Source organism: Excalfactoria chinensis, chromosome 11, assembly GCF_039878825.1.
Source record: "Excalfactoria chinensis isolate bCotChi1 chromosome 11, bCotChi1.hap2, whole genome shotgun sequence".
In the NCBI taxonomy this organism is placed as follows: domain Eukaryota; kingdom Metazoa; phylum Chordata; class Aves; order Galliformes; family Phasianidae; genus Excalfactoria; species Excalfactoria chinensis.
In genome coordinates, this window is record NC_092835.1 from 3,019,173 (window position 1) to 3,039,859 (window position 20,687).

The window sequence follows — 20,687 nt, forward strand, 5'->3', positions numbered from 1 at the left end:
AGCATTGTCAGCGCAGAGATCAACGTTATAAAAATACACCTGATCTTGGTTTAAAACAGCAGCCATTCCAGAGGTGTCTGTAGAGCTCACATAGCTTACATACAGGAAGGAACAGACCGGAGTGGGAAGAACTGTTGGTAGCGATTCACTGGGGTATCCTCAGAACAGATGTGTTCCTTAATAGACCGGTGCTTTGAGTTACCCCACGTCACAGCTCTGCTCCGGGCATCTTTTGCATCAGTTCCTGCATTCCTTGTTGTGCTTCTGGTGGCAGCAGCGTTTTTCACAGAGTTTGACCAACTCAGACACAACGAAAACTGAGGAAGCCAGGCCAGTAAGAAAGAGCAAGTCTGTTGAGAGGAAACAGAGCGTGGGCAAACACGGTGGGCAGCTGGGTTTTGTGTTGGGCTGAGGACCATCCTGCAGTAGATACCTGTTCTGGTGCATCAGTACAGAGGTACAGCCTAGCTATGCTCATGGTAGCTGCTGGAGTGAAATAGACTTGTCTACTGTCTCATCTCTTCTTGTCCACAATAGACAAGAAACATGCAGTCAGCTGGTACAGCCCACATGATGGCCAGACATCATTGATCATTTGGAATCATTGAACCCTGCTTCTACCAATGTGCCCTAAGGTAAAGATGATGTAATGCCACACAGAGTTTGCTCGGACTGATTCGGATGCTAAAATATGCACTGCATTTCAACTCAGCAACATTTACTGAGCTTCCTGCAAAACAGAGCAACTGCATAATGATCCTGGATAGATTGATTTAACGAAAAGTCATCAGACAGAGCTCCTGGAATAACCTCAATCTGCCTGCATTTATTACAGTGAATCAAAACTGAAAACCTACCCTGGAATATCGTTAACTACGAGCATTTCTGTGTAACTGCTTCTATGCATTCAGGTATGTGTGCTGCTGCCTGATTTCCCCTACCAGCAATCTCAGAGGAGCTATCACGTAGCAACTTGGCAATTCCATCTGCTTTTTAAAGTAGCTTAGAAGCTATATATGTATTTTGTAACTTACCCAGCACTCCTAAGTTCTCTGTCTGGAAGATCTTTTGTAATGGAGGGACGTAAATCACAGCCAGCTGTCCCAGAAATGACCCCAGCACAGAATACAAGAACATGCGGTTCCGAAAGAAGCCTATTTCCAGTATCAGCTTTGTCTAGAGAAGGGGAAAAAAAGAAAATAAGCCTTCCCATGCAAAATGTTTGCATTCTATGGGCTTTTTTTAGAGCAGAAATTATTGCTGACACGACGATCTCACCTGAGAGCGGCACGTCAGAGCATTGAAGAGGTCAAAAAACACAAAGCACGTAAAAGTCATGGTTGTGGTCCGGGGGGTTATACCACCTGTAGGATTCTGAACGCATACACACAGTCCCAGGGGTTACTTAAGCCTTTCCATGCAATGAATGACCTAAATATTCCCTGTAACGATCCCAGGCAGTTCAAAGTACAGTCAAGCAAAAGAACAAATCTACTTCTAGATGGTATAGGCAGCATTGATTTCTTCCTGCTAATTGCTGGGTTTACGATCTTATCAACCCTATTTTTAACCGAGGTGGATTCTGTATGAAGCATATTCTAAACTGAATTATCTACACTGTTACAGCACTAATAATTTTAACTAACCAATATGTGCAGTACTTATGTGCTTGATATTCTCTACGGCTGTGGAACTCCAGAGGCTAAAAGTACTATGGGGCGCTGGAATCGTTTCAAGTCACTTTCCTCATTCTAGATAGGAAAGGCCCAATAAGAGGCAAGACAGGAAGGGAGAAACAGAGCAAGGACTTTGGCTTCCTAACACCGTGCCCTTACTAATCCTTCCCCACTGGATGTACTTCAGGAAGTTAACATGTACTGCCTTCAGAAATTGCCCTTCACTTCATTCTTCGTCCACCCTGATGAAAACAAGATACCACTGCAGATTTTCCTCACCTCCTTCCAGAAGACAAAGAGGGTTCCACTGATGATAATTAGAGCTGACATGAAGATTTTCAGGATCAGTGATTTGCTGAGTATAGTGTCCGTAATACATCGGGGAGGCTGTTTGATTGTATCCCTATCAACAGGTTCAACTCCCAAGCTGCCTCAAATAGAAGAAGAATGCTGCGTTTAGTTAACACAGGTTGTCCTGAAATGATACTGCTGGTAAGAGAAGATGGATCTGGAAGATTAAATTCTTTTAAATAAAGCATGAGAGATGCCAGTATTCTGGCAGTGTTACATAAGGCTGCATTATCTGTGAGAGCAAGATAAAGGCTCTCTTTTGTTTTGCAAAACAAACTGCTGCAATGACATAATATTCAACTATCCTAGCGCATCATACCCATATGTCATCACAGAGGGAACGCTAGGGGTGAGATTTTGGCCAACACCCCTTCCATAATGAAGATGCTGTAATTAGCAGTTCAATGACGTTCTTGTATCTTGTGATTTTGATTCCACCCCAAAACAGGAAGATGTCAAACCTCAAGTACAGAAGTAGTAAATAGCTTCAGGAGGGACCAGAAGGGAACATAAGTACAGCTTGTCTTATTTAACCATCAAGTGATTGGCACACAGATAAGAAATCATAACAGTTTGTGCTCCTAAGCCAACACAAGCTGCTATGTTGCTCGTTTGTCTCTTTTATACCTTTGGGCTGGGGGCCCATCCATGATGATGTTGATCCATAAGATCTGCATAGCATTGAGTGGATTTGGTAGGTTGAGCACTGTTGACAGAGTAATTAGGCTCAAAGCTGAAATGCTCCTGCAAAGCACAAAAGAAGGTTTAGTCTGCATGGCCTTGCTTCCACGGCAGTGAAAGCAAACAAGAACTTACGTGCTCAGCTGGAACCGGACAAAGTTTTTTATGTTGTAAAATATTCCTTTTCCCTCTTCTATTGCATTCCTGGAAGAGAGGGGAGAATTTATTTAATAACTAACATTAAGTGTTTCACACTAAGATCTCCCTATGACACCTTGAAGACAAGTTACCTTCGCTAGCACTTAGCTGAAATAAAGGCTTCAGCTTAGAAAGAGGAGAACAATGCATCTTCTCAGTTAGAATGATTTTATCAGGACTAATCAATCTGAAAACTGTGTTTCATGTGGCCAGGTCTTGGTTCATAAAGCAGACATGTGACCTATTTTATCCCTGCTCTACTCTGCCTTCCATGACTGTTGTTAGAAACCAACAGAGTGTTGCAAATTATGCATCTTTCCCCTGAGCTTCTTGCACAAGGCAGAGAGAACAAGTCAAGATTACCCAGACTTGCAGGCACTTTTAAATCTCCAAGTAGCTACAGTAACTGAGAAATCTCTATAGCTACAGCAACAAGAAGCCAGGGCTTGCAGGTGAAAGCTAGCTTTGTCACCACCACCTGAAACAAAAAAGTTATTGCAGTACACGCAACTGAAAGCAAGCCAGGCCCTGCTGAGGAATTCATCTCCACTTACACATCCTGCATCTTGTGATTTTTCCAGGGCTGGTCACATAACAGCCTCATTGCAATGGATAGACAGAAAGCATCTGAAGTTAGAAAGGGTCAGAGATTAGGGAAGTCTCTGAACCTACATTACTGTTGAGAAGTCATCGTCCACAAGGATCATGTTGGCAGCCTCTTTGCTGACATCTGTACCCGCCTGCCCCATTGCAATCCCAATATCGGCAGATTTCAGAGCCACAGCATCATTAACACCATCTCCTGTCATTGACACAATGGCACCAGCTCTCTGCAAAGCCTGTAGGGGAGAAGAGAGGAGGGAGACTCTGAAGCCAGGAGAAGTCCTGTTGGCAGTCACAGGATGGGCACTGAACAGAACTGCTGCACAGTTCTGAATGCAGATTGCTTGTTAATACCAAGCGTAATATTACGTGCATCTCTCAAACGACCCAGGAGAGGCATGCAGCAGAAACACTAACAACACTGTCATAAGTAGTGCAATGCTTTAGCTTTGGTTTTCTGGTCATTTAGTTTGAGCTGATCTTGTCCTGGGAGATCAGGTCATGGACAGAACTCCTGAGTCCCACCCTGTGCATTAATTTTGCAAGGTTTACGATGGATGTGAGAAGCTTTTAGTACCTTTATGATTTTTAGCTTGTGCTTTGGACTTGTTCTAAAGAAAATGGAAATCTGAAAAACAAAAACACATGATGGTGTGAGATGGATGCTAGTGGAGATGGAACGAGGCTTCGATACCGTGTGCAAAACCATTACATTTTTGACAGTGGATGAGAGTTCTGACTCTTCCACTTGATCCAGCTCTTCCCCAGACATGGCCTTCAGTTTCCCATTGCAAAGACCAATATTCTGCCCTGCAAAGAAAAGCCCAGAATAAGATCCGCTCATCAGCTCTGGAAAAAGGCAACTATTTTTCCTGACTTGAGGAGCAGGGGCAGCAATATAAGAGCTGGTGAAGGCAGTCACCGTGGCAGTGTGGAAGCAATGCAATGCTCAGGGCTGGAGCTGGTACTACGTCCAGCCCTCTCCTCTCTGCTGCTTGCACTGTGTACTTCTAAAGGCAAAAATGGGAAGCACAGAGATGCTCACACTTGGAACATCAGCAGAGTTCATAATCCCAGCAAGGCCATCTAAGGGCACTACACTGAGATTTTGCCTTTCTTGCTCTAAAACAGTACAATTTACAGGAATTTGGCCCATAGCGCACAGCTCTTTTATTACTGTGTTTAGTTTTTTCAATGGAAAAGGCAGGAAGGCAGTGATATTCAGAGCCTCTATTACACAAACAAAAAGAACGATAAAGATGGTCATTGATAAATCACGTAACACAACATTGGACTGATCTGACAGACTACAGACCCACAGGAAGGAAACCAGGTTCATTACCTATAGCCACAGCAGTTTCCAGGGCATCTCCAGTTATCATCTTTACTGAGACACCGGACTCGACAAGGACTTGCACAGCTTCTTTCACTCCAGCCCTGGGGGGATCAATTATTCCAACCAGACCCAAAAAGGTTAATTTACCAAGTTCTGAACCTGAAGCCAAAGCGAGAACTGGAAACAGAGGAAGGGGGAAAAAAAAAAGACAACAAAGCAAAATTACTTACAATTCACTTCCGTACATTAAAATGAACATTTAGGGGGGATCTTATCTTTCCAGTTTTCCAACTGAAGAAGTCATTCGAGCCAGATATTCAGATCTTATTGTATAGGAGGCTCAAAAAATTGCTTAGCTCAAATAATACGGGTTTATCCGAATCAGAGCGTTTCTGTCAGGATCAAAAGGAGATCGTTACGTTTGGTCCTAATAAAGAACTGAACTAAACATCAAATGGAAATGTCAGTGCTCGAATCCATGCTCTGACCCCCCTTTGCAGTTGCTTTTTGTCACTCTTGAAACAGCTCTTTAAAGCGAAACTTGGCAGAGCACTGACTAGATCAGGTGAAGCTTTTCAATGCAACTTTCAGACTGTAACACAGATGATCACAACGCTTCAGGGAAAAGAAACACTCACTGGTACCAGTGCTTATTTTCAGCTCCTTTCAAGGTCACTAATTTAAATCCAGCAGGAAAAAGAAGGAAAAAAAAAGGGGGGAGAAAAGCCTAATGGTAAGCAACAGCCAGCAGAATAAAACCCTTGCTGGACTCTGACATGTATCATGAAGAGATCATGCAAGTGATGCTAAGGGGTAAACCTCTGCCCATCCTAACCAAAAAAGAGCAGGAAGGCATTAGGGCACAAGAAGGGACACAGACAGCAAGGACTGACCCCGGAGACCTGAGGAGCCCATTCTTTTCTCTTCCTGCTGGTAGGAGGCTTTCTGTTGAGGTGTGAGCATTAATGAGATGCCACTGCTGTTATACATAGTGCAATATCGAATCACTTCTTCAAATGCTCCTTTCATGAAGTAAATATCTTCCTGATCCTTTAAAGCAAGAACATAATGTATTTTATCAAGGGTGGGGAAGGGGAAGAGGACATTAAAAAATACTGACAGTGCACAAAGCTTTTCATCTGATATAAAGACGATATAAAGACCATCCTTTCCTTTGCTCTTCTGCCTGTTTCGTAACATGCTCACCTGCGTGCATTACTCATAGGATGCGATGGCTTTGCTTGGGCCATTTTTCATGCTCAGCCACCACAGACACAGCCCGATGAAATGGCATGAGAATGATCTCAGCTAAGTCAAGCTCCTTGTTAAGCAGGGAGGGAAGAATGGCCAACGTTTTCTTCTAAGCATCACATCTCCCTTCCCCTGCCAGTTTTAACCAACAGCTTTTGTTTTCCTGATCAAACCACTACACAGAAAGAATTCTCCTATTCGAGCACTGCATAACCAACTAAAATTACACCCAAGTCAGGAATTCTGAGGTTTGCTCACTTTTTCCTCCTGATACAGTTAACTTCTGAAAGCACTGTTTGCTGAAGAGATACCATTTCATGCCCATTGTTGAGGTGCACAATTAGAAACACGAAACCAGCCCTCAGCACTGTTTGCTTTACCTGATTTTTCAGCGTGCATTTCACAGCCATCCACTTCTGTTCGGAGCTAAATGGAATTTCCTTCTTCCGTGCATAAATATCTCTTATGTCAGCTAATTCCATCTGCAGTACAGTAAAATAAGAGCAGCACTGTAATGCTGAACAATGCCAAAGCACAGCATATGTCAAGAACTGACCATGTACTTCAAAGGCAGTTGTACATCACAGAGCTCAAAAGAAAGCATGGGGAAGAGTAGAACCTCTATTTCAATAAGATCTTTTCCCTTTGGTGCCTGATATGGGGTAAACTAAGCCGTAGTCTGAAGCTTTTGCAAGAAGCGTTGGTTCTCCAACACTTGGTTCTCCAAGAGCACTAACATGACATGGAGATGCACTGCTGTCCAGGCCCTCAGTGGGGCTTTGGATCAACTTTGTTAGAGTTACAGGCTTTAACATTAGGAGCTAAACCAGATGTCTGCATCGCTTCATCAGCCACCTGCTGTAACTTACAGCCCACCTGAGCTCAGAGGGCCAAAATTCTTGTCTTATATAATGGCCCTATGCTGTGCTTTCTGGCATGGCCAGTTCTTGCTTGTTTTTCACACTCATCTTCCTCCTGAACTCTTAACTGGAATCCAGAGGAAACATTAACAGACATTTTGGTTTGAGCTCAGAAGAAATCTATGCAGAATAACTGCACTAATTAACCAAGCAAAACAATTACTGCTGTTAGCACAGAAGCTCAGGGAAGGTGTTTGTCCACGACAAGAGACTTACATGGGAGAGGTGTACATCTACAGCCCCGGGGAGAAGAGAAAAGGAAAGAAAGGATGAAAAAGGAAAGAAAGGATAAAAGCAGTCTGTGGGCTTAAATCTGGTCACTGCTGCCAGATTTACCAGGTCCAGCTTTTCCATTTCTATTATTACTTTTTAGTACTGGCATGTTTTATCTCAACAATCTCACCTTCATTGCAAGTGCAAGGAGAGCTCCTTCCGTGGGCTGTCCTATCACACAGTTTTTCCTGATAACAGCATTATTGACCACACAGCCAGCCTAGAAAAAGGGCAGAAATGAACCATGTAAGTATTTCCACAAGTAAATCTATAGCTTTTTCCATCTCTTTAATTGAAATAGAGGGAGACTGGAAAACAAAAGCAACCACATCCCAGAAGATGTACTACTCCCTATAACTGCATCTCCTAAGATCAGTTCTTGTGCTTTCTAAACCTGCTTAATCCACAGAACGTGCCCCTTTTTGGGGGTAAAGTTTACATTTTGGATAAATTAACCTGAAGCAAAATATGGTATGTATCAAACCAACTTCATAAGCCATGTAAACTCAGACCTTCCTGTTATTGCTGCTAATGTGCAGTATGGGTACAGTAAAGCCTAACCTCCATTTGAGGTTTGAGCTCTGATCATTTCTCTATTCAAACACTCCACCCCAGCCTACACTCGAATGCCCAAGACCATATTTAATGCTAACATGAAATCCAGAGACCATTGCAGTGCATTTACATATTGACTGCACAGCTGGCTGAAGTTTAGAGTCTGTCCACATTAAAAACCCAAACATGGTAATTAATTGCTCTCTCCTCTGCCAGAATCACAGCTTGTTCCAAGACATCAATGACTCTCAACTTGATGACTCTGGCCTTTCCCTACACATCCTGATTGCTGCCTTTCACCAATTAGCTTCAGGTTTCATATCATCACTACCTGGAGAATTCCTCCCTGACTGCACTCACCGGGTAGTTTTAAGTTAGAAACAAGTTTTTCCTCACACTCTTTAACCAAAACAATCTGTACGAATCAAAACTGAATGCAAACAGGACAAGCTGATTCATAACTTGTACTTACCTCCACTAGTTTTCCAACTGAGACGTTGGAAAATTCTTTAAGAATTTCCTTTGATGGCAGAAGATAAACATTTCCTTCTCCACTGTAGCCCACCCCACTGACCTGAGGAGAGAAGGGAGAGAAAACCACTTTCTCAGTGCCATACAAGACACATGGACAGCATGTCTCCATACAGCGAGGTGCACTTGAGTTCTGATTTTGAAGGGACGCTGGGATTTTCTTTCTAGCTCAAGGCAACGCTGCTGGTAGTGAATTATATTAAGAAAATATAAGGCCAAAAGGATCAGCTTGTCTTCTGAACTCAGGTTCTGTAGAAGTGCTGTGCAGCTCTTGTTCTTTGGTCACAGTGGGTTCTCACTGGTATTGCTAAAGCCCTGATCACACCTGCATTATCAATTCTGCAAGCAGGTAAATGAGCCAAGTATTAACTTACTCGTAATAAATATTCCTATAATAGACTCACAAGGCTCTACAGCACATTTCAGTGTTTACAATTGCAGAGAACAGCAGATGAAGTCAATTTGTTTATGGCATCTGAGTGGCTTTTGTACAGGCAGGGCTGGGGCTGCACGTCTCTCCAGCACTGTGAAAGTCCCTTCTCTTTGACCAAACCAGCGACGCACAGTGACATGCTTTTCTGGAGACAGACTCAACGCTCCATATTTGGGCTTCAGAGAACTAACAGCAAGTCAGCCCCACTGAGCTTAAATAGGAAGGCCCACATCACATCACCACCTCCATACCTCCGCCTGGAAGCCGTCTGAGGTCACGAGCCGAGTCACTGTCATCTCATTGGCAGTCAGAGTGCCCGTCTTGTCTGAGCAGATGACATTGCAGCAGCCTGATGCAGGGAAGTTTTAACATCAGAACTCATTAAGTTGTAAGGAAAGGATGAGAGGAAAGGAATTTGATTATGCTTCATGTGCAAGTGATCTGGCTGTGAGATGCAGTAGGAGACATTTGAAGATGTCTGCATTGTCTTGAGCATCAGGTCACAAGCAGCCAAAGATGACCACGATCTCCAGGAGGTGACCAGCATACTCAGGCACAGCCAACAGAACAGCTATTATTATGTTCCAAGAAGTATCAGATTCTCACTCTGCCACAAGCTTCCTCAGATGGACTGTTTAACTAATCTTTGCTTCCCCATCTCTAAGTCAGGAACAGCACCTTCCCCACCTCCCCAGAGGGTTGCGAGGCCAGATGTGTCAAAAACTGCTGCAAAAGGCACTATAAAATCCAGCTACGAGTGAGAGCTGCCCCACTCATGCTTTGCAACAGTAAAGCGTGTTTATGCCAGGGCCCCTTTACAGCAGAATACAGCAAAGGAGGGAATGAGAAAACTTCCCACCATTCTGGTTATTTTCCACTTTCAAAAAAGGGTAAAAAAAAAGATGACTTCAGCACAAAAGAGAATCAGACTTCAGCTCCTTTTGAAGTCTGAATGTGCTCCCTGGCTCTGGAGGTGACCATACAGCTTAGCAAAGACTCACCAACACGATCATTTCTAGTTAAGAGCCCGGAGAGAAAAAAAACCAGATTGGGCTGTGAGTAAATTAATCACAGTTTTGACTTGACTGGCTTTTCTGTGCTATCACCTCTCATGTTTCATTTTCAATTACTTTCAGTTACGGAACCAGGTAAAGCTGGAGGATCACGGCCTCAAGTTGCACTAGGGGACATTCAGGTTGGACATGAGGGAAAAATTATTCTCTGGAAGAGTGGTCAGGCACTGGAATGTCTGGGAGGCCCAGGGAGTGGTGGAATCACCTCTGAAGGTGCTCAAGGAACATTCAGATGCTGTATTGAGGGACGTGGTTTAGCAGGGAGATATTGGTGGTAGATGGATGGTTGGACTGGATGATCTTGGAGGTCTTTTCCAACCTTGGTGATTCTCTGATTATTTTTCTCCCTTTTAGAAGCTTACTGTATATTATTACAGAGAGTACAGCTTTTTCTCTTCTAGGTCATCTGGCAGTTATGCCTATTTGGGTGCAGCCCTTCCAGAACAAAATTCTTAATGAGATAAGGCAGTCTCAGATGTCTTGGGTCAGGGCAGGTACAATAAAATCAGGGTGATAAGATGCCTTAACTGCAGAACAAACAAGGACAGTTTAAACAATAGCAGCATTTCAAAGTCAGACAAATCTTAGCTGAAGATCCGGCTGCACAGCAGATCTTAAACAACCTGGGCCCAGCTTGGCATCTAGTGCACATTTTAATGAGTGGTCCTAAATGCACAATATATCTTCCCCTTCATATAATTGCCATACTGACCAAGGTCAGAATAGCAAAGCCTGGAATACAGCGACCTGGGGATGAGGGCCAGTTTGAAGATAGGAGGAGGTGAAAGAATACTTTCATAAGAGTTTATTCTATGTTGTACTGTGAGAATGGACTGGATACCTTCTCAACATCCTTTCTTATCCCTATTCCCACAGCTCTTTGGACATGAGGGAGATGGCTACATAGACTGCAGGAAAGCAGATAGTTTTGTCAGTGCCACCAGGCTCAACTTGAGGGGCTGCAGGGCTTTGTAGCCAGGCAGCAAAGTAGATGGCAGGGACCATGGAAGGGGAAAAAGGAGAAACCCACCAGCCTTTCAACCCAAACAGAGCAGGCATGGCTGCACAGGAGCATTGCTCCTCATGGGCCACTGTCATGGGTTGGGTTGCAGCAGGAGGAAGATGTCACAATTGATTTCTCTCTGCATCACTCATAATAGATGACAGCACCTGATCACGTTACTGTCACTAAAATAAGGGAAAAAGGTGAGGAACGTGGAGTAGCATTAAAGTCTGAGTGGGTTGCTCAGGCCCAGTAAGCATATTCCAAGGTAAAATACACATATTTCTATATTAAAATAATAAATAAGTAAGAAAGCAATTAAATAAAGTAAAACAATGAAATGATATGATAGAATAAAAATCAAATGGAGGCTCACCTGGCCTCAGCTGAACTTGAATGAATGACCAAAACCTGTGGCTCCTTTGAAAACTCACCTAAGGTTTCTACAATGGGCAGCTTCTTCACAATCACTCTTTTCTTGGCCATGCGAAGAACGCCCAGCACCAGCGTCACAGTGACCACGATGGGAAGGCCCTCTGGAATGGCAGCCACCGCCAGGCTGGGGACAACAGAGAGAAAATGGTTCCAATATACAGGTCAGACTGAAAGTGCTACCAACCATCCCAAAGGGACGGCTGAATGGGGTGAGTCTTCCTGCCTATATGGGCACATCTGAGTGGAAGTGGGCACTGTTAACCACTGGGATTGCTGGGAAAAAAGAATAAAGAGCAAGATATCTATCCAGCCCTTCAACATTTTTCTGGGTAATTTTGACCAAGCGATCACTTTTCTTCTTCATGTCATTAAAGAGCATCGAATTCTGGTTCAGCAGGGATTTAGAGATTGCATTTCATTCATTTAACTTTGAGGATGGAACATGAACACTCCCTGACATCACATCTCATGTGACAGCTACTGACTCCTGTCCATACGCAGCCCCACATCTCCTACATGTGGTTGCAAGCTACGTCAGGAGAGAATGAACTGCCCAGATATCTCTATGCTGTGCACACCGAATGCAGCCCACAACAGCTGGCATGCATGGAAAACTCAGATGCTGGCCACATCTGTCCTTTAATTATTTCCTTGGGTAACTGAGCACTGCCACATATAAATCCAAAGTGTAACCAAGGAGGACTTTCAAAGCCATGGGCTGCTCCCAGCATTCACACCTAACTGCTTTTCTTTGCCACCCCATTACCTGTTGCTCTGTTGTCTCCTCATCTGCAGTTTTGTTTTTATTTTTATTGTCATTTCCATGGAAAGCTTTTCTGAAGGACTCATTTCAGAGTCATCACACCATCACACAATAGATTTTATGGGCGCTACTAAAAACACATGGTTTATGATGTTTGATTAAGGGCTTGCACATGCATTTCATGTCCATAAAGCGCACATTCCTGTCACTATGTGTAAATCTAGAAAGAACAGCAAAGGCTAATATTTGCTGTTGTTCACTCCCAGTAAATTCATAGTACAGACAGGAAAGGACACTCTTGGCAGGATGAGATGGGAAGTGCCAGTGAAGACTTCCTGAATACTTTGTTCAGAGAAAATAAGGAGAAATATATTTGAATGTAATTGATTTCCAAAGACATCCATGCTTCTTTTTCTGCTAAACTCTATCGTAAAGCCAACATTAATCACATTGGTGCAAGATCAGTGTGTACTTCTGAAGGGTCTTATGCAAGCTTTGTTTTGTGAGGCGTCCATTGTTTTGAACAGGAAACTCCCTGGGACATATTTCAGTACAAATCAAAGAGAAAGGAGCTTTCAAGTCCTCACCTAACTCCAATGGTGAACATGCTGAGAATATGCTTCCCTTGTAACCAGCCAATGAGCATTATTAAACCTGGTGCAGGGAAAACATCAGATTAAAAACCATTAAGAAAATTATACCTCTCCAATCTGCTTTAGCTGCTGTCGGAGAAGGAATTACGCAGTGAAGCAGATGTTTCCTTCCCGGGAATCTCTGCTTATACCTCCCCAAATCCCATTCAATCCCATCAAGTACTTTCGAAAGCAGCAGCCCTGGAGCACTGAGGGCTCTCCCAGCTCCACACACAGCTGTAAGCATTGCGTTCAACTCACCAATTATACCAAAGGAGAAAAGGGTGAGTTGCTTCCCCAGCCTGTCCATGCTTTTTTGGAGAGGTGTTTTGGGAGTCTGGAAACAAGAGAAAACAAATGTTTTTCTTTGTGCATTATGAAAGATGAGAAGATGAAGGTAGGGTAGAATGATAACCCCACACAGTTCTGGTCATCATTACCATGGCCCTCATAACTGCCCCATACTGCTCAGTGCTTACCCACTCCAAACCTAAGATCAAGAGTTGATTAGTTTCTAACACCTCATCTGTGTTTGGTTCAGAGCTGAAGCCAGTGAAAGCATGGCATGTATAGAACTAAGAAGAAGTATATAGCTATAGTATATACTACGAGTGTATATAGCTATAGGGAGTGGAGGAAAAAGAAAACAAACCAAACAAGAAGCCACATGGCTCAGGCATCTCTCAGTCATGCAGGCATTCAATAGCAGAGACCTAAACAGCAGAGATCTAATGCACTGCATTGCCCCAGCAGTGCTTCCTTTCATGATTTTAACCCAGCACATGCACCATTTCCAGAGACTTTTTACCTCTTCAGCTTGCATCATTTTGAACACCTCTCCAAACTGTGAGTTTTCACCTGTCCCGATAACTACACCCTGAAAAGAGGGGGAGGGGGAAAAGGAGAGAAGTAAATGAAAAATCTTATTTAAAAGATTCTGTGACTACCATCAGGGGAAAGACTGGGGGTGAGGACTCACTTTTCCCTTCCCATATCGCACCAGGGTCCCCATGAAAACAACATTGCTCAGTGTAGTTATGTCTCCAGCTTCCAGTAACACACCATCAGTCTTGTTGCAAGGCTCAGCTTCTCCTGTAAAACTGGATTCATCCACCAGCAGATCTGTAACCTAAATAAAAACATGCTATTTCTTGCACTGCTAAGACACCCTATAAAGCTGGCCCTTGTCCATGGAGCTGCATTTACCTCTATCAGCCTGAGGTCTGCGGGGACCCTATCACCAACAGAAAGATATATGATATCTCCAGGCACAAGCTCTCGTGCTAGAAGATGCTGCAGTTTTCCTTCCCTCAGGCTAGATTAGACAAATAGAAAAAGAAGAAAAGAAAGCAGGCTGTGAGCTCATTATTCTTTCCGCAGGCTCAGGAATAACAGGCAGGAAAGCAAGAGCCCTGCCCAAGGATCCTGCAGTGTAAGTAACAAAATCTAAACTAACCATAGAACCATAGAATGGTTTGTGTCAGAAGAGAGCTCAGAAATCATCTTACTCCAACCCCTTCCCAGCTCTCTTGGAAGCCCCATTCAGGTACTAGAATGCTGCAGTGCTGTCTCCCCAGAGCTTTCTCTCCTCCAGACCCAACAACACCAGCACTCTCAGCCCATCTTTATCTTCCAGACACTGCTTTCTCATTACACCAGCAGTGACCTGCAGCCGTACTTCTTGCCAGCCAGTTCTGCCCCCATAACCCACAGGACTCACACCCCACCAGCCAGCTCTGCCTTACCAGTTGCACTCAGGGGGAACCAACTTGTTCAGCTCTTCCAGAGACTTTTCAGAACGATACTCCTTTTAAATCAGAAAAGAAAGCCAAGTCAGATGAGTGACCTGCCGGGGACTGTGGGGCTGAGCCCTGCTGCACGTACCTGGATGAAGGCCACAGTGACCACGATGAGCACAGCCTGAGGACAGAGAGGTGTTACAGGCACATTGGCTTCGGGAAGCAAAGGGTCGGGGTTCAGGAGATGTGCACCTACCATGGTGATGCTTGCGGCATCCTCGTATTCCTTAGTGATGACGCTTACCAAAGCAGAAGCCAGCAGCAAGAGAATGAGGGGATTTTTAAACTGACAAAAAGAAACGAAATGAATCAGAACATAAACATGGTCTGAGCTGGTCTCAGAGCCGTTCAGAAAGGCAAGGATTTCACATAGGGCAGGGCAAGCTCTGAAATCGCCTTAGAGGCACAACAGGTGCAGACAAAAACCTTTTATTGCCTTTTAGAACTTGATACTAGAACTCCTCTCTCTCCCTTTTTCTTCCCCCTTTTCTCCTCATCAATCTGTCAAGCTCTGCCCTGGCTGCAGGAGCCAACATTGTCAGGTGTTACAAACCTCCCCCCCACCCAAAAATGGAAACCATCACCAAAATCAGCAGCAGAATGGAAAAGGCACACTATGGGAGAGTTTCTCACTTATCCCTTCACTTTCAGGCATGGATTTTAGGGCCCTACTCATATGTGCAAAAATCACCACTCCATTTAGCTAGAATGGGAACTGGTGGCACTGAATAGTTTGTTTCATGTCCTCGTAGGAGAAATGATTTAAGACAGTCAAGGAGGAGTCAAAAAAAACCAACCCAAAAGCCAACAACCAAACCAAACAAATCAGTTATTTATTGAAAATGAAAGAATCCTTGAAGAGCTTTGGTGATGCTTACACCAAAGCCATAAAAGCGCATTGGTGACATAGGAAAAAAATTAGGAGAGGTGAAAGATGCCTTCAATATATATGAGAGCATTTAAGAAAACTCTGTCAGGTTTGCCCCACTCCTGGGTACATCTGGCTTTCCCAAACCTTCCCTGATTTTATCACTTGCCTTAAAGAGAACAGATGCGCTCCAGAAACCAGTTCACTGAGCTATAACTTTTGATTTGTGGGCTGCGTGGAGATAAAAAGCTTTATTTTCATTTTAAGATGTTATCTCCAGGTTAAATGAACCCGCATCTGCACCTCACAATGGCTTTACTGTGGGAACAGCTTCTGGATCTCAGGCACGTCCTGTCCCAGGGCTGAATCCATGGAATATTTCAATATAGAGACTTGCTTGAGCCACCGCAGCTGGGGGCTGTCAGCAGGAACCAAGAATCCGTGCCAAAAACACTTACCTGGTCCAGGTATTTCTTCCATATAGGCTCTGAGGCATCCACTGAAAATTCATTCCAGCCATGTTTCAATCTGCGCTGTAGCACAGAAAACTCGGAGAGCCCAGTTTGTAAATCAACCTAGCAGGACATTAAAGTAAAACAACGTTACACGGATAGTCACAGAAAACTGCTACAAATGCAGGTCTAAACATCAGACTCTCACTTTGCTGAGGAACAAAGCAACTCTCTAGGAACCCCCCTTCTGTGCCTCAGCATCCCTCCATCCATCTTGCTGGCCACATGCAGCAGCCTCAATGCCAGGCATCGCACGCAGCCCTGCCAGGGCCAACATTCCTGCTGGGGACCAGCAACCCACTCAGCAGCAGCAATGCTGTGGGCAGGGGACAGGGCAGAGCTGGGGTGTGGGGATCAGGCTGTGAAGTCAGCTCTGAAATTAAACCTGCTCTAAAAAGCAGGGAAAATACATTGTGTGCACTCTCGTGACAATGATTTCTAAGGAGATGCTGATGATTTGGATCAATAACTGCACAGTCTGCAGCATTATGTTCATGAATGTAGCTAAAACTCCTTACGTGTAAGGCTTTGGCCAAGTCTTCTTTATGGTATTTACATGCATCTTTTGGCAGCAGAACTGTCACCTCCTTCTCCTGCTCAATGACTTTCAGCTCACACTCCTGGCTCTGCAGAGAGGAGATAAAGCACTTGTTAGATGATGGCCCCATCAGCAGAAAGCCATTTAGCATTTCTCTATCCCTCCCTCAATCCCATTCTCTTATCCTATCAGCCCTGCAGCTCCATAGGTCATAAAACTATTTCCCATCACAGCGCTTTATAACAGTCCCTAATTAAACCTCAGCCCCAAAGTCAGGTGCACCTCACTGCCCTACAGTCCCAGTGTTCACCCCAAGGCAGCTGGGAATGCTGGCTCTGTGCTTGCAGGCAAGAGACCCTCCCTGTAGGTGGTGGGAGAGCAGGACATCTGCTGTGCAGTCAGAACCACCAACGTTATTACCCTCAGTTCTGTTGGGTTATTAGGCTAAACAGTCAGCTTATCTGCACTGCAATCCCCTCTGGCTGCATTGCAGAGATGGGCAGGCCAGGACTGGGACCAGCTGAGTGGTTTTCTATCAAAGCCTCACAATGGGTGAGGTGCCGCCTCGGTTAAAAGGCCACCTGAACCTTCTTTGGGGCTGTTATCAGTTGGCAGAAAGTGACACGATTAGGAGCTGGATTGCAAGAAGACAAACACGCGGCAGTGCTGTGGGTAAGAAAGCATGAGGGGCCCTGTTGTTTGTAGGGATCCTGCCCAAGATAAGCATTTTGTCATGCCAGCGTTGCCACTGTTTTACTGTGTGTTCTATGCTCAGAGCAAGGAAAGCCTGGTTTTACTTGTTAAAGACAAAACCAACCTGTCAGAGGGAAAAAAGAATGGTAATGGTGAGCTGGGACGATCTCTGCCCCAACAGGAGGAGGCAGAACCCACCTCCACTGCCTCCAAGAGGGAAAAAACAGCCTAGCCTTACTGAGCTCATGGGTTAGTGAAAGGTGTTGGAGGATGGGAAGCGGCACAGGCAGGAGGCAATGTGCCTGCAGTCCCACAGAGCTGGTGGGAGCAGCCAGGTCTGCCAGCTTCTGTTCTAACACCGGTATTTACCTTTGGGAAGGTGTGGAGGAGAGGGATGATGGAAGCACATGCGTGGATGTATGAGCACCACGGCTGCTGTGAATGAGTGCTTTTACTGCTGTGAGCTAATCCATAGTGATCAACCTGTGCCTGGCCATGACTGCCCACCAGCATGGCATGGTTTCTATTTCCAGGACAGCTCCAGCTCCCACTGCTTTGCAAGCTCAGGTACAGCAGAGCTCTGTGGCAGAGCTGTGCAGCTGCCTGCCCCATCACCTCCATCCTCGGCCTCAATTGTTATACAACCCATCAATTGTTATGCAGCAAGGGGAAAAGCTTGGGGCTCCTGGACCAGTTTGTATGCTGTAAATCTGGTCGAAAGTAGGCTAAGTTATTTAGAGGTCCATTAAAGCCTTAAGCAGAAGCCTCCTTGTTATATTCTCCATGCTTACTGAATGAAATAAGCCCACCTCAGCCCTGAATGGAGGACAGGGCTGGGTAGTGTCTGTGCTCCAGGCTCTGGCTCCTCAAACTTGAGTGGATTCAATGCAGTGAGGAAAAGGACAAAAAAGGGTTTTGCTGATGTGAAGTGCCTGGGGTGTCAGGGAGACGTGAGTCATTTACCAGGCTAAATCACAGCCTGGGAATATGCTCCTGATACATCAAGTTGTTCAAGCCACGGCAGTCACTGGGATGCATACAAGATACAAATAATTGTTGGGTGAACTTAAATAGCACAGCTTGGAAATTTTCTTCTTTTGGGGTGAAATAACTGTGCTATTCATTACTCCACCCAACAGACCAGCAGTGACCCCACAGGCCTTGAAAGGGTTTCTACTTGTGACAGCATTGTTACAAGGTTTTCTGGTGTGCCCCTAAGTAACAGGAACATCCACAAAGGCTCTGGAACGAGACCCCTCCTGACATCCTCCAGCCTCTGCACAGCTGTGCTGCAATGGCTTCAACCTGCTATGGGTCCTCCAAGGACCCGCCTGAAGCTGCTGGGCTTTCACATCTCTGCCTACTCGCTGTGCCCACAGCAGAAACTCTGGTCACTCCTGCCATGCTACGAGCACGTCACACTCTGCAGGACCAGAGCTATAATTCCAGCAGGGCGTATGTCCTGCAGTAAATATGTATCACTGTTTACTTTGGCACAGACACAGAGCGAGCTGGCCTAATTGCTGGAAGCAACCAGACTGCACAGTGTTAGAAACCTCAGCCTCCCATTGAAACAAGACTGCAGACATTTACAGCCTCAGCAGCATCGCCCTCTCCTTGGAGCCAGGGGCTGTGCTTGAGGAGCACAGAGCAGCACCACCCACGGCTGCTATGGGGAAGAGCTCAATGCCTTGCTTTCTTCTCTCTGTTACACTGATCAGCCCCTCTGCTGGAAAGACAAGGCTCTGAAAGGCTCAGAGGATTAGCAGAGGTGATACCTGAGAACAGGCTTCAATCAGATGATTGCAGGAAAGAACCTGAGGATCTGGAAGTGCACGGATGGTTTTGTAGGGACAGGACTAAGGGCGAACCCTGCAGGCTGAGGATCGGGTTCATGTGGGAGGGCACCGCACTGCTCTGATGTGTGGGAGAAAAGTGTGTCTTGAGCAATGGAAATCCATGTGCTGAGTAAACGTGGCAACAAAAGAATCCCAGCTTGCAAGCTTTAGTGGAGAAAAACCAACAGTAGCAACAAATGTGACACCTGAACCACCGTGCTTTGACCCATCGGTGATGGTAGAGATAAGAGGTAGTAAAAACCAGCATTCATACATCAGCATCTTACAGGAAAAGCGAGCATTGAGGAGCAGGCTCCTCAGGCTGAGCCCTGCAGCCCAGCTCAGTGCAGCAATGCCCAGGAGCAGCTCAGGGAACCCATGGGGTGGGCAGGCTGCCCTACAACCCGCAGGCCCTGAGTGGTGTGCAGTGCATGCATCCTACAGGAACAAACCCCCTCATTACCCCCATTGCAGCTCACAGAGCACAGCCACATCACACTCCCACGGCACAGAGCAGACTGGCAGGCAGAGGCGACAGACTCAACCCCAGGCGCACAAAGTATTTCAGCAGGTCCCAGCCAGGGCTTTGGGAAATCCTCACCTCCTCTTCCGGCTCGGTGCTCCCAAGGGGCTGATACTTCTGTGTCAGACGAGCAGATGGTCGTTTGGGGAACAGCTTGGCGAGCACTCCTTCCACCATCTTTGCCGGGGCAGTGGGAGCACCCGGTGCCACGGGCACTGCTCGGATTGCCCTGCAAGCGCGGGGCTGTGGTTACAGGCGGGGAGAGGCAGTGTCACCTGCTGCCAAGTCACGCCTTCAGCTGCAGGTGCCGGAGGGAGGCTGCGCACCCTTCGCCCATAAAGCCAAAGAAAGCCTGTATGTGTTTAAGAGTGGCTGTGGTGATATGAGAACACGGTGTGTGCGTGCACAGCACCTGCAGATCACACTGAGGGCTCACCAGCCTGGGTTTTCTTGTGCTTGCTGCAAACCTGCAGGGCACTGATGCATAGCGTGTGCGTAAGGTGAGCTCCCACCCCGCTCAGGGTGAACCCACCTGTGCTGAACCTGTCTGTGGTGCTGATTTATTAACCAGCACGGTTGTTTCTGTGCCAGAGGGGAATGTTTTCTTGGTGGATCTCAACATATGGATGAGGTTAACCATGTGCATCCTTTGGGAGATTCATAGCTGCCTATCAGGGAGCATCGTGCTGAGGTCTGCACCAGGAAACCTACACGCTCCCCCAGGCAGCGTGACTGCAGGGCTCTCTGAGGCTTAAACTGTCCCTCGGGGGTAGGCTAACTGTGGGATTAAACCCTACCTCACCAGGGAAAGCTGTGGTTAGGGAACAAAGGTCATTCCCAGTCAAAGAAAAAAAAACCCTGTGCCACTATCTGCAGAAGAACAGTTTTCTCCCAGGACCTCTTGTTCCCAACATGCCATGCCCCACTGCAGCAGCCTGGATTGAGGATTCCTTTCCAAAGGCTGAAGAAAAAGCAAAATAGTTGGGAAATGCTCTGCAAACAGCCGACCTCTCGTAAAACAAGGCTGGGACTTCCTACCTCTCTCAGCTCCCGGTTGAGAAATGCTTTCTTAATGACCTGAAACAGACACGTCAGGCAGATGAAGGAAGTTCCTGCATCGCTGCAACAATGCTCCTTCCTATGGGAAAACAGCTGGGATGATGCTGGGCATTGATTTTCAGGCAGTTCACATCCAGGTCTTT

The 20,687-nt window shown here is 45.7% G+C and overlaps 1 protein-coding gene across 2 annotated transcripts; it reads right to left on the reverse strand.

Moving 5' to 3' along the window:
• Positions 1 to 24: 24 nt before the first annotated feature.
• ATP2C2 (ATPase secretory pathway Ca2+ transporting 2) lies at positions 25 to 19,971 on the reverse strand. Of its 2 annotated transcripts, none has more exons than XM_072346728.1 (27): positions 19,564 to 19,971; positions 16,412 to 16,519; positions 15,840 to 15,956; positions 14,710 to 14,799; positions 14,599 to 14,634; positions 14,460 to 14,521; positions 13,921 to 14,029; positions 13,694 to 13,843; positions 13,523 to 13,591; positions 12,976 to 13,051; positions 12,670 to 12,736; positions 11,319 to 11,443; positions 9,060 to 9,157; positions 8,317 to 8,418; positions 7,420 to 7,509; positions 6,477 to 6,578; positions 5,739 to 5,895; positions 4,852 to 5,022; positions 4,222 to 4,319; positions 4,087 to 4,137; positions 3,579 to 3,745; positions 2,844 to 2,912; positions 2,655 to 2,771; positions 1,956 to 2,103; positions 1,279 to 1,374; positions 1,035 to 1,176; positions 25 to 350 (listed from the first exon to the last, which is right to left on the reverse strand). In XM_072346728.1, exons 1-27 carry the CDS (start codon positions 19,660 to 19,662, stop codon positions 238 to 240), a joined length of 2,829 nt encoding a protein of 942 aa, XP_072202829.1. In that variant the 5' UTR covers positions 19,663 to 19,971; the 3' UTR covers positions 25 to 237. The 2 variants fall into 2 exon arrangements, with proteins under 2 accessions (XP_072202829.1, XP_072202831.1); XM_072346730.1 differs by having other exon boundaries at positions 25 to 420.
• Positions 19,972 to 20,687: the final 716 nt, after the last annotated feature.

What these genes read in the sequence shown, in the direction of transcription:
- ATP2C2 (XM_072346730.1), bottom strand. Translation starts at nt 19,662, where the DNA reads ATGGTGGAAGGAGTGCTCGCCAAGCTGTTCCCCAAACGACCATCTGCT. An exon ending in GGAAACTGCTGTGGCTATAG is followed by an intron (nt 4,320 to 4,851) that starts GTAATGAACCTG and finishes TTTTCTTTGCAG; the next exon opens with GGCAGAATATTGGTCTTTGC. An exon ending in GATGGGCCCCCAGCCCAAAG is followed by an intron (nt 2,104 to 2,654) that starts GTATAAAAGAGA and finishes TATTTGAGGCAG; the next exon opens with CTTGGGAGTTGAACCTGTTG.